This window comes from Aquarana catesbeiana, linkage group LG12 (assembly GCF_042186555.1).
Source record: "Aquarana catesbeiana isolate 2022-GZ linkage group LG12, ASM4218655v1, whole genome shotgun sequence".
In the NCBI taxonomy this organism is placed as follows: domain Eukaryota; kingdom Metazoa; phylum Chordata; class Amphibia; order Anura; family Ranidae; genus Aquarana; species Aquarana catesbeiana.
In genome coordinates, this window is record NC_133335.1 from 210,997,613 (window position 1) to 211,014,752 (window position 17,140).

At 43.3% G+C, this 17,140-nt stretch overlaps 1 protein-coding gene across 4 annotated transcripts in view; it reads left to right on the top strand.

Moving 5' to 3' along the window:
* The window catches only part of STXBP4 (syntaxin binding protein 4), a 259,435-nt gene that overhangs the window by 100,465 nt on the left and 141,830 nt on the right, over nt 1–17,140 (top strand). For all 4 annotated transcript variants that reach the window (XM_073606628.1, XM_073606627.1, XM_073606626.1 and 1 more), the window contains exon 11: nt 5,885–5,950. In XM_073606628.1, the coding sequence (XP_073462729.1) occupies nt 5,885–5,950 (66 nt within the window). The remainder of the gene's footprint in view (nt 1–5,884; nt 5,951–17,140) is intronic.

Sequence of the window (17,140 nt, forward strand, 5' to 3'; positions counted from 1 at the left end):
ATGCCGCATCTTAAAGGGGACGTACCTGTACGCCCATTTGCCCAGCCGTGCCATTGTGCACTAGCAGGACGGTAAAAAAAGTCCTGCTAGCAGCATCTTCAGAGCGGGGAAGGAGCGGAGTGTATACCGCTCCTTTACCGCTCCTGCCCATTGAAATCAATGGCACAGCGCGGCTATACCGCCGGCAAAGCGCCTCTGCAGAGGCGCTTTACAGTGGTTTTTAACCCTTTCTCGGCCGCTAGCGGGGGTAAAACCGCCCCGCTAGCGGCCGAATACCGAAGGTAAAGCGCCGCTTACAATAGCGGCACTTTACCGCCGCCCCCGTCCCAGTGTGAAAGGGCCCTTATAGCGCAAAAAAATAAAAAATGCAGAGGGGATCAAATACCACCAAAAGAAAGCTCTATTTGTGAGGAACAAAGAACATACATTTTATTTGGGTACAGCATCGCACGACCGCGCAATTAAAGTTAAAGTAACACAGTTCCGCATCGCAAAAAATGGCCTGGTCAGGAAGGGGGTAAAACCTTCCGGAGCTCAGGTGGTTAAAAGTTAATTTTCCTATTTCTCAAGATTACATGATATCAGAAATGATATTTGTGTTCAGTTTGAAGAGATAAATACCGAAAGTTTTTGAGGATGCAAAACTTTAAAAAAAAAATGCGTCAGATGTAGTGTACGCCCCCCTAGGACTGGATCCTCAAACGGTTATCATTTAAAGGTCACCGTTTAGGGCTCTGTGTCCTTTGCCGGGTTTCACAGCATCATTAGGAGAAAGAGAAGAAAAGAGCTGATTACACCTAACAAGCTTTAAAAGGCTTTATACGAGAACACTCAGTTCTTGTACGCTGTCCATTTGTGCCTGGTATTGTTTCTAATCTGAATTAGCAGTTGCTGCTTGGTAGAGTAAATCTCAGGTCAAGGAGCGCTGGGTGAGGCACTTACGTTGAGCTGTGTTGCAGAATGGCAGTAATAATGGTGATGAGGGCATGAAAAACAGAAAGGCCACTGAACGAGAGATATAATAAAAAGGAAAATAAAAGCTCACTCTCAGCTTATGGTAAAGTTGCATATTCACTTCATTGTTCAATATTGTTATTACCAGCACACTTTCCTATTTCTTAGTGCTTTAAAAATAACCAGTTACAAATATTCCTCTTATTCAAGATCCTATTTAGATGTAGTTTGATAATAGCTCTAGGAGGGGATAGTCATAGCTCCCAACTGTCCCTGATTTCGAGGGACTGTCCCTGATTTGGAGCAATGTCCCTCTGTCCCTCATTCCTCCTCATTTGTCCCTCATTTTGGTCTGAATTATATCATTGCATATAAAATGCACTTTTTATCTTTCAAAAAGTGTTTCCCAATTCTAAACTCTTCATCCAAATTCTAAATTGCTGCATTTGTCAATTTTAACCACTTAAAGTGGTTGTAAACCCTTTTTTTGTTGTTTAAAAAAATGTCCCTTTAAAAGCTCTGGGCAGAAGTGACGTTTTGACGTTGCTTCCACCCTGCAATGATATGGAGACGGGTGGGGGTCATCTTCCCCTCGCTCGTCTCCATGTCACACAAGGGGCGACATCCGATAGCCTCCGCCGACGGTTCCGGTAAGCGGAGGAGGGCAACGGAGCGCGGCGGGGGGCCCCCTCTCCCGCCGCCAATAAAAGTGATCGAATCCGCCGCAGAGACCACTTTTATCTTGAAGCGGACCGCCCGCTGAAGAAGAGGATACAGGGGTTATGGCAGCTAGCTGCTGCCATAACAACGGTACTCCTCTTCAAAGTACCGACGTATAACGCCGGTGGGCGGTCCGGAAGTGGTTAAAAGCCAATATAAAGGAATATTGGTGGTTAAAAAAAGCACTTGGGGATTTAATTAACCCTTTTTTTTTTGGTTATGTTCCCTTTAAGGGGCGTGGCAAGGGCGTGTCCTATGCCCACATACGTTTGCTAGTAAGTGTCCCTCATTCCCATCTCAAAACATTGGGAGGTATGGGATGGTCAGTCCCGTGTCAAGTGCTTGAACTCATGTTGATGGCACATCCAGGCTTCCAACACCTAAGTGACCATAATAGCATCAAACACAGATCTGTTTACTTTCCTGTTAACCACTTCCTGACCGCCTGCCGTCGTTATACCTCGGCACTGCCATAACGCCGGTATTTTTAAAAATGGCGGGCTGTCCGCTTTCAGATAAAAGTGGTCTCTGCGGCAGATTCATGCCCACCCCCCTCCCGCCACGTCCCAGTCATCTCCACTGCTTACCAGAGCCGTCGGTAGCGGCGGAGACGATCCAGTCCTTTCCCCTCAGAGGCATGAAGTTGAGTGAGGGAATGATGGCCCCCACTTCGCTCCATACCATTGGCTGACAGTAGCGATGTCAAATGTCGCTTCCGCCCAATTGGTCTTAAAGGGGAAATTTTTATTAATTAAATTTTTTTTTTTTGTAATTCATTTTTTATTGTATTTAAGTGTAAATATGAGATCTGAGGTCTTTTTGACCCCAGATCTCACATTAAAGAGGTCCTGTCATGCTTTTTTTCTATTACAAGGGATGTTTACATTCCTTGTAATAGGAATAAAAGTGACACAATTATTTTTTTTTTAAAGGGACAGTGTAAAAATTAAAAATAAAAAGTAAAATAAATAAGAAAAAATAAAAATTTAAAGTGCCCCGTCCTGCCGTGCTCGCACGCAGAAGCGAACGCATATGTAAACGGTGTTCAAACCACACATATCACCATGATCGTCAGAGCGAGAGGAATAATTCTAGCACTAGACCTCCTCTGTAACTCAAAACTGGTAACCAGTAGACGTTTTTAAACGTCAACTATGGAGATTTTTAAGTGTCAAAGTTTGTCGCCATTCCACGAGCGGGCGTAATTTTGAAGCGTGACATGTTCGGTATCAGTCTACTCGGCGTAACATCGTCTTTCACAATATAAAAAACTTTGGCTAACGTTACTGTTTTATTATTTTTTTTTTCTAAAAAAATTGTGTTTGTAAGACCGCTGCGCAAATACAGTGTGACATAAAGTATTGCAGCGATCGCCATTTTATTCTCTAGGGTGTCTGAAAAAATATATATAATGTTTGGGGGTAAAAAGTAATTTTCTAGCAAAAAATCCTGATTTTAACTTGTAAACACCAAGTGTATAAAATAGGTCCTTAAGTGGTTAAAGCCCAAATGATATCACTTTTTATAACACTTCCATAAACCTATTTGTGACTACTGCTTTTTAAAGCATGGGACCTACTTCTAGCATGCCACATTGTTCCTGACCATGTAGGCCGGTGGTTTGCAACTTCACTACTCAAGAATAGAGAGAGGCTTAAGCGTGTTCGGGATTCTAGTTCCAACCCACCTGCCTGATCCTGCCTGGAAGCCGACACTCAATATCTCAATGCTGTGATTAGCGGTGTGCATTAGTGGCTTCCTGGCAGAATCGGGCAGGTGGGTTGGGACTAGGACGCCTGAGCCCATCTCTTCTCAAGAACCCCCAACAGATCATGTTTTCAGGATTCCCCTCACCTTGCAAAAGTGCTTTAACCTCTTGCCGTCTGCGCTATAGCCGAATGACGGCCACAGCGCGGACCTGAATTTCCGGGAGGCCGTAATATGACGTCCTCCCCTGTGCACGCGCCCCGCGCACCCCCTGCGCTGCGATCACCGAGTCACTGAGACTCGGGGGATCACAGATCCGAGTAAGGGGCCGGTCCCGGCCTCTTAACACAAGATCAGCTCTCAGCCAATGACAGCTGATCACATGATGTAAACAAAAGCTTGGTAATGTTTTTTTTTTCTCCTCACGCTAACAGCGTGAGGAGAAGAAAAAGCCGATCGCCGGGTTATCTGCAAGGGACATCGGTCCCAAAGAGGAAGAGGCAATTATGCCTCATCTGTGCCCACCAGTGCCACCTGCTATTGCCACCTGCCAGTGCCCACAGTGCCACCTATCAATGCCCACAAGTGCCACCTATCAATGTTCACCAGTGATGCCAATCAGTGCCACCTAGCAGTGCTGCCTATCAGTGTAACGGATCAGTGCCCATCAGTGCCGCCTCATCAGTGCCCATCACTGCCACCTATTGGTGCCCATCAGTGCCGCCTCATCAGATCAGCGTACATCAATTAAGGAGAAAATTTACCTGTTTGCAAAATGTTATAACAAAATATAAAAAATCTTTTTTTTTTTTTTAAATTCGGTCTTTTAAAATTTTTTTAAACAAAAAATAAAACCGCAGAGGTGATCAAATACCACCAAAAGAAAGCTCTATTTGTGGGGAAAAAAATAATAAATTTCATTTGGGTACAGTGTTGTATGTGTTGTATGACCGCGCAATTGTCATTCAAAATGCATCAGCGCTGAAAGCTGAAAATTGGTCTGGACCGGAGGGGAGTTTAAGTGCCCAGTAAGAAAGTGGTTAAATCATAGTCAAAATCAAGGATGGTATGTATGAGTTCTATTTTATCTGAGAGATCAGCCAAAACATGGTCAGTTGGAGGTACTTGAGGACATGGGGGGGGGGGGGGGACCACTGTAAACTAACGCAGCTTCTGAAGTTTGTCTTGAAATGAAACATGAGTATATACCAGAAATCTTCTTCATAATGCCCCATTGCTACAGGTCATGCCTTCAACCAACTTTCCCGGCTGATGATTTTGTTGTCCTCTAGTTCAGTACTGCAAGGGACCAATATAGAGAGAGGTCTTTAGGGTAGCTAGGAATAGAGACGACCTACCAGACTATTGAACAGCAGAGAATACAATAGCTGACTGCTTTTAAAACGTAGGGTTGGTTAAATACACAGTAGTTGATATAAATATAATTGTCTGTTTCTGGCCTTCAGCTGTAAATTGAATACAAGGCGATCTTTCATGGATCGTTAGCAATACACAACAAAACGGGGAACCAGTATGTCAGAGGAACAGAGCCACAGATGCATGTGCTAGCTAAAAATGGTCTGATGGACACTGAACCTGGCTGATTCATCTATGGTTGCTAAGAATGTACCATTGTTTTTTTTTCTTTTTGTTCTGTCTAAAACTTTCATAAACTTTTTTGTTTAAAAAAAAAAAAAAAGGTCTGATTTTTATTTATTTTATTATTTATTTCAGGTACTTATATAGCGCCATCAATTTATGCAGCGCCATACATATACATTGTACATTCACATCAGTCCCTACTCTCAAGGAGCTTACAATCTAAGGTCCCTAACTCACATTCATACATACTAGGGACAATTTAGACAGGATCCGAATAACCTACCAGCATGTCTTTGGAGTGTGGGAGGAAACCAGAGTACCCGGAGGAAACCCCCACGCAGGCACAGGGAGAACATGCAAACTCCAGGCAGGTAGTGTCGTGGTTGGGATTCGAACCAGCGACCCTTCTTACTGCTAGGCGAAAGTGCTACCCACTACACCACTGTGGACAGCTGCTGCTCAAATTATTATTTATTAACCACTTGCTTACTGGGCACTTAAACCCCCCTTCCTGCCCAGGCCAATTTTCATCTTTCAACGCTGTCGCACTTTGAATGACAATTGCGCAGTCATGCAACACTGTACCCAAATGAAATTTTTATAATTTTCCTCACACAAGTAGAGCTTTCTTTTGGTGGTATTTGATCACCACTGGGGGTTTTTATTTTTTGCTTAACAAAAAACAAAAAAACAAACATGTTTCATAGTTTGTTATAAAATTTTGCAAACAGGTAATTTTTTGCCTTCATTGATATGCGCTTATCCTTTAAGGGACCCCCCCACCACCGTAAATGAGTGGAAAAAATGTGAGTGGGTTTTCTGCTTTAGTGGTAAAAAAATATATATTTTTGTCCACTGTTTAAATGTAATATGTAATACAGCCTTTTCTATTTATTTCCAGGAACAACTCTTGGACTCTGAAAAACAGAACAGTCAGCTTTCTGATGAGCTTACGAGTGTAAAACAGGTTGGTAAGCAGTTGTGAGTTTCTGTATAATTATGACTAATGTCTTCAGCAGCAGTGTGAAGCTGGGGCAGCTTTGCCATAGTGCTTGTGTAAGTCTCCCTATAATTATGCATTAAAAGAGACGTATGGTCAAAGCGTGCTTCTTTTCTGGGTCACAGGAATGCACTCGGATTCAGCTGATAGTGGGCTTTAGCCGTTCCAAGTTCTGCAAGGATCCCAACTTTGAGGTCAGGATCCACTCAGATGCCCAACTGGCAGCTGGCCTAGGCTCTTAGAGCACCTATGAGAGCCGGAGCCAGCCGCATCCACCCCCTCCACAGCCCAGCGCTCCAGTGAGCACTGGAGGGACACAGCACAGAGTGGTGATTGGCCGTAATCAGTGGTCATGTGCTCAGTTCTCGGTCTAATGCCACGTACACACGATCGGAAATCCCGCCAGCAAAACTCCGATGAGAGTGTTTTGTCGGAAAATGCCACCGTGTGTATGCTCCTTCGGGCTTTTGCTGGCGGAATTCCAGCCAGCAAAAAGATTGAGAGCAGGTTCTCTATTTTTCGGTCGGGAAAAGTTCCTATCCGAAAATGCATTCATCTGTATGCAATTCTGACGCACAAAAAAATCACGCATGCTCAGAAACAATTTGACGCATGCTCGGAAGCATTGAACTTCATTTTCTCGGCTCGTCGTAGTGTTGTACGTCACCGCGTTCTTGACGGTCGAAAGTTCAGAGAACTTTTGTGTGACCGTGTGTATGCAAGCCAAGCTTGAGCGGAATTCCGTCGGAAAAGCCATCCAAGATTTTTCTGACAGAAATTCCGATTGGGTGTACACGGCATTAGAGTCGGCAGGGGACAGCTGCAGCTTCAAACTGATGCTACAGCCAAAAAAAGGACTATGGAGGTTATTTACTAAAGTCAAATCCACTTTGCACTGCAAGTGCACATGAAAGTGCACTTGGAAGTAAAGTCAATGTAGATCCGAGGGGGACATGCAAGCAAAACAAAAAGCAGCATTTTAGCTTGCACACGAGTGGATGATAAAATCAGCAGAGCTTCCACTCATTTCAGATCTACCCCTCAGATTTAGAGCGACTGCACTTCCAAGTGCACTTGTAGTGCAAAGTGGATTTGCCTTTCGTAAATAACCCCCTATGTATGATCGCCTTTTTGATAGCCCATCATGCCTCTGCCTCTGGGTATCATGCTTGTGGCTGTCAGAGTCTTGCTATGCCTCATGGGACTTGTAGTTCTGCAACAGCTGGAGGTCCGCTAATTGCATATCCCTGTCCTATACGCTCCTCCTTTAAAGAGGAAGTAAACTTCCTCTGCCGATGCATACTAGCACATTATGCTTTTGCCTTGCAGGGAAAAAAAAATGTCCAGCAGTATACAGCCACTTTAAAGCATAAATTTGCCTTTATTTTTATGTTACAGCTAAAACATACACTATATGGTCAAACAGTTGTCAACACCTCACCATTACACCTATATGAGCTTGTCGGACATTCCACTCCAAAACCATGGGCGGCTTTCCGCAAGATTTTGTAGTGTGTCTGTAGAAATTTGTGCTGATTTGTAAGGACAGGTACTTATGTTGGATGGCAAGATCTGGTTTACAATCTTCATTCCAATTCATCTCAAAGCTCTTCAATAGAGTTGGACTCGGGGCTCTCTGCTGGCCACTTAAGTTCCTCCACAGCGAGCAGTGGGGTTGATTTACTAAAACTGGAGAGTTCTAACTTCAGCTTGTATAATTAAAGTTTTACTAAACCCAGGACCCTGCATTCACTATATCTGGTCTCCCACAGTACACAGAACATGGAAATGCAATTATTTTAGTAAATCTACACAGCTAAATAACTTTTCTCATTAGCAGTATATAGCAGTCTTGTGACTTCTGTCAGTGTTTTGGGTAAAGCTTGTAGGAGTTTTCATTCTACTCTGTCCTACGAGGCTGCAGGGCCCCTGACCCTCTGTCTGGACAGTGCTGATTGGCCCTGTGCTGATCACATGCACCCTCTCAGGAAAAATAACTCTCTAGCAATATACACCAAACTGAGCATGTGCAGAGTGCCCCCAAGGCTCTGTTTTATCAGGAGATGGATTGGGGATGGTGGAAGAAGGGGAGGATCAGAGAAAACAGCCTTTTTACACAATGCAGAGGATTAACCCCTGAGGTTCCACAGTGAGTATAACAAGCATGATTTACTGCATATACAGACTGATTTTACTGTTGAGGATTTAGTAACACTTTAACTAGTTAAGGACCAAGCTTATTTTTCAGACTTGGTGTTTACAAGTTAAAATCAGTTTTTTGTTTTTTTTTGTTGGAAAATTACTTAGAACCCCCAAACATTATATATATATATATATATATATATATATATATATATATATATATATATATATATATATATATATATATATATATATATATATATATATATATATATATATATATATATATATATATATATATATATATATATATATTTTTTTTTTTTTTTTTTTTTTTTCAAACACCCTAGAGAAAAAAATGGCGGTTTTTGCAATACTTTATGTCACACCGCATTTGCGCAGCAGTCTTACAAGCGCAATTTTTTGGGAAAAAATACACTTTTTGAATTAAAAAAATAAGACAACAGTAAAGACTGTAAAAATAAGACAACAGTATGTGGTTTGAACACTGAAACAGTGGTTCCCCGTTTTGTTGTGTATTGCTAAAGATCCATGAAAGATCGCCTTGTATTCAATTTGCAGCTGAAGGCCAGAAACAGACAATTATATTTATATCAACTACTGAGTACTTCACTAACCCTACGTTTTAAAAGCAGTCAGCTATTGTATTCTCTGCTGTTCAATAGTCTGGTAGGTCGTCTCTATTCCTAGCTACCCTAAAGACCTCTCTCTATATTGGACCCTTGCAGTACTGAACTAGAGGACAACAAAATCATCAGCCTGGAAAGTTGGTTTTAAACAGTTGACGTACAACGATGGCGGGCGCTCCGCAAGTGGTTAAGCTTTGACAAAAAAAACCTGGAAGCTGATTGGTTTCTATGCAGAGCTGCAGCAGATTTTGTACTCTCCAGTTTTAGTAAATCAACTCCCAATGCTTTTGTATGATGTAGCATTAACAGCACCCTTTACTGGAAATACCTCAACGCTGTAAATTTGTGGAGTGTCCACGTACGATTGGGCCATACCTTTCTTTCTAATTTTGCAGGCTATCATACGTGATCCACTCACAGCTCCTATGTATCCAAATCACAATGGGGTTGATTTGGGAAAAAAGACTAACTTTGCAATGTGTGTAGTGAATGATATGAAAATGCGTTCACTTCAGTGATCCAATCATGTACAAGCGTTAATCCTGTTTTTTTTTTCTTTTTTTTTCTTTTTTTTTTCCTTGCATTTGATTGAGCTTTCAAAATGAACATAGCTTCACCTTTATATTTTATAGCAATACTAGGCCCCTTTCACACGGTAGTTCCGAAAGGATTCGCCTGTCTGTTTTTCGGGCAGACCCGATCAAAAACCTCCATTTTTCTCTATGAAGCCCCGGGTGTAAACGGATACGTGTCCGTTTACACCCACCAACATCCCTTCCCCCAAAAAGAAACACATGGGGATTCGTGTCCCTTCCATCCAGTGGATAGGATCAGATGGCAGTCGAGTGTAAATGGACAGGCGGTCCGTTTTTATATCCGACCACCCATGGAGGAGAACGGTCTGCGTTCGTGTCCTCTCTGCATTGGCGGAGCAGACACAGACCTGTCATCCGTCTGCTCAGTGGGGATCAGCAGAGAGTTCCCCTGCTAAGCCAGTGGATAGCAGCCACAGTCCGCCGCATGTGAAAGGGGCCTTTAAAGTGGTTGTAAAGCCACTTGTATGAAATGCTCCCATCCCCTCTGTATTAGAACAATAAGTTCCCTGTGTCTGTGTTATATAATAAATATGCTTATCTGTACCGATAACACATCAGCTCCCTGCTAACAGGTGCCTCCCCTCTCCTCTGCCCGGCTGACAGTTCCAGCAGGTGGGGCTGAGCACTGCCACTGATGTCAGCCAGGGAGGGGAGAGAGAGCCCAGGAGTCAGATGACGGGGGGGGCGGCCGCTGGCACGAGCAGACAGAGGGGAGAGGATGGAGGAGAGGACACAGGCGACAGAATGCAGGGCTGCGAATGACAAGGGCACGTACGCTAACCACAGTGTCAGGGCTCAGCAGCTCTGATATATCGGAGTCAGCGTACAGGGGGGAGGGTATAGCCAGACAGGATCAGCCAGGTATTACAGGTTAAGCAGGGGGCCAAATGACATAGCACAAGCACTGTGCTATATAACATGCTTTAAGGGAACAGGACCTGTTTTTTTTTTGGGGGGGGGGTTAACAAACACTTTAAGCAGAAAATAAAGGGCGTGTTCCACCTTAGATTCATGTTCTCAAGTTTTGTGCAGAAGAACTTGAAAACAAAGGATAAGTTCACCTTCAAAAAAAAATGCAAATCTTTTTGCAGATAAAAAAAGTGTGCATTTATTTATTTGTTTCTACTTAGAGCCTGTTAAGCATATCATCAGCAGATCACAGGGACCATGCAGGACTCCTGCAGACTTTTCTGTGTATCTGTATGCTCGTACCTTGTACAAGTAGGCAGACACACACTGACAGGAAGAATGAATGAACTACCACAGCACCTTGGTAGTTCATTGAGAACTACAAGCCAACAGCCACAAAGGCAATGGGTACTTGTAGTTTCCCAATCACAGAACTCTGTGAATGAATGACTCGACCGGGTGGGCGGAGCCCCGCAGCCCCACAAAAAAAAAATAGTGACATCAACATGTAACATGTTCCCAAAAGTGAACTTAACCTTTAAGCAGCGAAAAGTGAATGAAGCCGGAAGCCGTGATTAAATGATCGATTAATAATAATGTGGGAGAAGAAGGTTGTGGTAAAATAACCAATGCTTTCTTCTGCCTTTTGTGAAGAAATTCTTTGTTCATGTATCCTTTAGGATAGATTTTTTTTTTTTTTTTTCTGTTTTCAGATTGTGAAGCCTCTGTTTCTATTCCACAGACAAAACCTGTAGTGGCATTCCTTTTTTCCATGTTCTTTTCTTGTTTTGTTTCAATTAAAGAGCCCCTTGCACTATTGAGCAAGGTCCACTTTTGTTTTTTTCATGACCAGCCTCATTGAACAAAAAGCTGTAAAAAGAGGAAATCAGAAAAACCTGTGTGAAGGTTATTACATGAACACACCTTGCTCCTGGCTTCTGTACTACATTGGGTGATATTGCCATCATTTTTAGCGAGATTACGGGGAATGCGGAGTGTCCCAAATGTTACTAGAAGCTGCTTCTTCAGGTCACAGCGGGGGTATTGGGATATGCAGGGGCCTTGGAAAGACAGAATTATGTTTTTTTTTTTTTTTTGCACCCAGTGGAGAGGTGTGGCTGATAGCGGCGAGAGGTCAGATTTGGAAAGAATTGCTAAAATCAGCAACTTGTCCCACTGATCATAGCCATTCATTTAATCAACAGAGTCAGGAGGACTATTCTGAAAGTCCTCCTGACCATAAGAGTTGTCCTCTTGACTCTGCTGATTAAATGAATAGTTATGATCATCGACCATGAGCTTATACAGTGCACCTGGAAAGTATTCACAGTGATTCACATTTTCCACATTTTATGTTACAGCCTTATTCCAAAATGGATTAAATTGATTATTTTCCTCAAAATTCTACAAACAATACCCCATAATAACAGCGTGGATGTAAACCCCCCACATATACCTAGTGAAGTGAACAGCCTCAGATGATACACAGGGATGAAACAAATCTCCCTACTTAAGTTTTATATGTATATCTGCTGTCCTCCGCTTTATATACTGTTTAGAAAGTTCAGATCCTGTTAGGAGATTTTCTCTTCCTGTTCAGCACTGCAGTGAAGACTGGGCATACAGCCAAGACAGCTGATTGGACAAAAGGCACACATCCCCTCTCCTCATAGGTAGGGACTTTCAGAGCTGATCGTTGAATAGTTCAGGGCTCTGCTAATCTATTTATAGCATCCTCAACACAAAACTCTGGCTGCTTTTATTATATGTGACGGAGAACTTGTCAAAAGTTATCAGGCTGATAACAGAAGAACGGAGCAGGAGAAAGCTACGGGACACAGTGCTTTGAAGAGAGATAAGAAAACACTGCAAATATATGTGCCCAGCTCAAATTTCATGAATCGGGTTTACATCCATTTTCAATTCATTATTTTTCTCAAAATTCTACAAACAATCCCCAATAATGACAGTTTGAAAGAAGTTTGTTTGAAATCTTTGCAAATTTTTTTTTTAAAAATGTTCAATCGGGTTCAAGTCTGGGCTCTGGCTGGGCCACTCGAGGACAGTCAGTTGTCCCATAGCCCCTCTTTTGTTATCTTGTCTGTGTGCTTAGGGTATTTGTCCTGTTGGAAGATGAACCTTCTCCCCAGTCTGAGGTTCAGAGCGCTCTAGAGCAGGTTTTCATCAAGGATGTCTCTGTTCATTGCTGCATTCATCTTTCCCGCAATCCCGAATAGTCTTCCAGTTCCTGCTGCTGAAAAACATCCCCACAGCATAATGCTGCCACCATGCTTCACTGTAGGGATGGTATTGGCCAGGTGATGAGCGGTGCCTGGTTTCCTCCAGACATAGCGCTTGCCATTCAGGCCGAAGAGTTAAATCTTTGTTCATTAGACGAAAGAATTTTGTTTCTCATGGTCTGAGAGTCCTTCAGGTGCCTTTTGGCAAACTCCAGGCGGGCTGTCATGTGCCTTTTACTGAGGAGTGGCCTCCGTCTGGCCACTTTACCATACAGGCCTGATTTGTGGAGTGCTGCAGAGATGGTCGTTCTTCTGGAAGGTTCTCCTCTCTCCACAGAGAAAAGCTGGAGCTCTGTCAGAGTGACCATCGGGTTCTTGGTCACCTCCCTGATTAAGGCCCTTCTCCCCTGAGTCTTGGTTACAAACTTCTTGCATTTATGGATGATTGAGGCAACTGTGCTCATTGGGACCTTCAATGCTGCAGAAATTTGGTCTGCCTGTCAGTTTTTCAGGCGGACCTGATCGAACGCTCTATTCACTTCTATGGAGCGTTGGATGTCAGCGATGACATGTCCGCCGATATCTGATCCGATCCTGTCCATGAAATCCAGACGGATGGAAACCCTATTTTCCATCTGTCTGGGGAATCAGATTGGATGAAAACGGACAGGCAGTCCATTTCCATCCGATCTCCCATAGAGGACAGCGGGGCCCTGACAGGTCCGTCTCTGCACAGTGAGTGGAGACGGACCTGTCATCCTCCTGCTCAGCGGGTATCAACGGAGCAATCTCCCGCTGAGCTAAACGGAGTCCACCTGGCGGAAAGCCTGTGTGAAAGGACCCTTAGAACAAAGCCCTTCCAGCTCCACGCTGTCACTGCTGAAGGCGCTTCCATCTTCACCCTGTCTTCCTTCTGGGTTCACAGACTCCAGCTGTGTGAGTGGCCAGAGCTGTGATGACGTCACTCCTGCGCGGGAGCTGCCATTTACGGCACAGGACACTGAAGGAATGGCCCCCCTGTCAGAACTGAGATATGCCTTGTTTACATAGGCATATCTCAGTTCTCTGTGTATTGTCGATGATCGGTGGGTCCTGGAGGACATTGAGTGCCCGGTGATTGGATTCTGCTGTGAATTATCATATGTGAATTATCATGTGTATGTATATAGGTGATCCAGCGCACAGCTGCCGTCCTGTAGCAATAAAACTGCATTGGGACGGCTGGTAAGCAGTTAAAAAGTGGTTCTTGAGCTCTTCTCCAGTGACTTAGCTCAGGCTGAGATGATTTCATCAGTTAGCTGCAGGAAGGAGGAAGCATTACCTCAGTCTCCTCTCTGTGATCAGACATTGTTACTTTGTAGCAAGTCACAAATCAAAAGGCTACAAAAGGGGGATGATCTGTAGTAAGCCTCGTTAACAGCATATGTGCATAAAAACTGATGGAAAGCACCCGCAGATTTGACAAGTATAGGTATGTTCACACCATGTGCCGAGACGTGCATATTTATTACTTAGGTCTCTGCAAGGACACAAAGAAAACAGCTGTTTTCTATGTGCCCTGTTCACACCATAACACTGCTGTCACTTGAGTTTTTTTTTTTTTTTTCTACACAGAACTAACATAAATTCTCTGCAAGGGCACAACAAATAATTGTTTTCTATGTGCCCTGTTCACACCACAAAGTTGATTTCATGTGAGTTTTTTTTTTTCTCTGCAAAGAAAACTGCATACACGTTGCAGATTGCTGTGCAGAAAAAAATCTGCATGATACCAGTGTGCAGTGTAAACAGGGCACATAGAGAACAACAGGTTTTTTTTGTTGCCCTTGCAGAGACAGGTGAAGAAAAACTGATGTCTCTGCACATGGTATAAACAAAGCCTCTGACTTTTTTAACTATAGCCAACAGCTGCACAAGCACCAGGATTTAGGCCCTGTTACATTAGTGCACACTCATTAATATGCATTATGCACACATTTATATGTGTGGTGTTAGGGTGGCCTGTTCATTTGAACTGGCCTAATGCACCAAAAAAGGTTTATCCAGCATTAGTGTAAGGAACAGCAACATACATTGTACTGCAATACAAGTGCAATGAGAAGGTATGTTGGACCGCCATTCACCATGGTCGCCATCTCAAATCAGGAAATAAATGCTGACGCTGGAAATTAACTGAACATAGATGGCTCTAGCCTTCTGTAGAGAAAAGTAGATACAGGCAATGTCAGGAGGAGTACCGGGATCTTTATGAAAAGTATCTGGTAGCAAATACTGTTGCACTGTACCTTGAGAACATCTCCTTACGTCAAAACACATTGGGGTGGGGCTAAGAGCTGACGTCATCATGCCCGCTGGTGGTCCTCTTTGTATTACTGCTCTGTTTAAATTATATAATGTGTCTATTACAACATCATAACATATACATTTTAATGTCAATTGGACAACAAGAAGTACAGATATATAGTATACCTGCCCTGAATACAAAGTAGGACAGAATCCATGCCATAAAGTCAAATATTAATGTCTAGCAAAAAAATAATAAATGGAAAATATTTGAAAGATTGTTACCTGTAAACGTATACGTGAATTACTTGGCTGTAATAGCCTGCCAGATCCGTGGGGAGACCAACCAGAACCCCTTGAGGGATACTCCACTTCCAGAATTGGGAATCCTATATCTTTCTGTATACTAGTCTAGGATTCTAGAGTAATTCGAAGGAGAGGGGAAGAAGAAGAAGAGGGGGGGGAATAGAGAGGGGGGAGGGAAGAAAAGAAATAGGGGAAAGGGAACCACAGGGGCGAAAAAAGGAAAAGAATACAGAAAGGGGAAGAAAAAGGGGAAAATTAAAAGGGGGAACAGGGAAAGGAACAGAAGGGAAGGACCACTTGGAATAAAGGAGGGGAAGGAGGGAAAGGAGGAGGGGAAGGGGGGGGGGGGGGAGAGGGAGAAGGGAAGGAAAAGAGAAAAAGGGAAAGGAATGGGGGGGAGGTGAGGGGGGGGAGTGAGAAGGGAAGGGGGGGAGGGAGAGGAAAAAGGGGAAGAAATGGGGAGAAGGAAGGGGGGGGGGAGGATAGGATAAAGGAAAAGGGGGGAATGTGTACTCATACATTCTTACCCAAGATATTTATATATATATATATATATATATATATATATATATATATATATATATATATATATATATATATATATATATATATATATATTAGGGATGGAAAGTATTCAGACCCCGTTAAATTTTTCACTCTTTGTTATATTGCAGCCATTTGCCAAAATCATTTAAGTTCATTTTTTTTCCTCATTAATGTACACACAGCACCCCATATTGACAGAAAAACACAGAATTGTTGACATTTTTGCAGATTTATTAAAAAAGAAAAACTGAAATATCACACGGTCCTAAGTATTTAGACCCTTTGCTGTGACACTCATATATTTAACTCAGGTGCTGTCCATTTCTTCTGATCATCCTTGAGTGGTTCTACACCTTCATTTGAGTCCAGCTGTGTTTGATTATACTGATTGGACTTGATTAGGAAAGCCACACACCTGTCTATATAAGACCTTACAGCTCACAGTGCATGTCAGAGCAAATGAGAATCATGAGGTCAAAGGAACTGCCTGAAGAGCTCAGAGACAGAATTGTGGCAAGGCACAGATCTGGCGAAGGTTACAAAAAAATTCTGCTGCACTTAAGGTTCCTAAGAGCACAGTTGCCTCCATAATCCTTAAATGGAAGACGTGTGGGACGACCAGAACCCTTCCTAGAGCTGGCCGTCCGGCCAAACTGAGCTATCTTGGTGAGAGAGGTAAAGAAGACCCCAAAGATCACTGGCTGAGCTCCAGAGATGCAGTCGGGAGATGGGAGAAAGTTGTAGAAAGTCAACCATCACTGCAGCCCTCCACCAGTCGGGGCTTTATGGCAGAGTGGCCCGACAGAAGCCTCTCCTCAGTGCAAGACACATGAAAGCCTGCATGGAGTTTGCTAAAAAAACACCTGAAGAACTCCAAGATGGTGAGAAATAATATTCTCTGGTCTGATGAGACCAAGATAGAACTTTTTGGCCTTAATTCTAAGCGGTATGTGTGGAGAAAACCAGGCACTGCTCATCACCTGTCCAATACAGTCCCAACAGTGAAGCATGGTGGTGGCAGCATCATGCTGTGGGGGTGTTTATCAGCTGCAGGAACAGGACGACTGGTTGCAATCGAGGGAAAGATGAATGCGGCCAAGTACAGGGATATCCTGGACGAAAACCTTCTCCAGAGTGCTCAGGACCTCAGACTGGGCCGAAGGTTTACCTTCCAACAAGACAATGACCCTAAGCACACATCTAAAATAACGAAGGAGTGGCTTCATAACAACTCTGTGACTGTTCTTGAATGGCCCAGCCAGAGCCCTGACTTAAACCTAATTGAGCATCTCTGGAGAGACCTAAAAATGGCTGTCCACCAACGTTTACCATCCAACCTGACAGAACTGGAGAGGATCTGCAAGGAGGAATGGCAGAGGATCCCCAAATCCAGGTGTGAAAAACTTGTTGCATCTTTCCCAAAAAGACTCATGTCTGTATTAGAACAAAAGGGTGCTTCTACTAAATACTCAGCAAAGGGTCTGA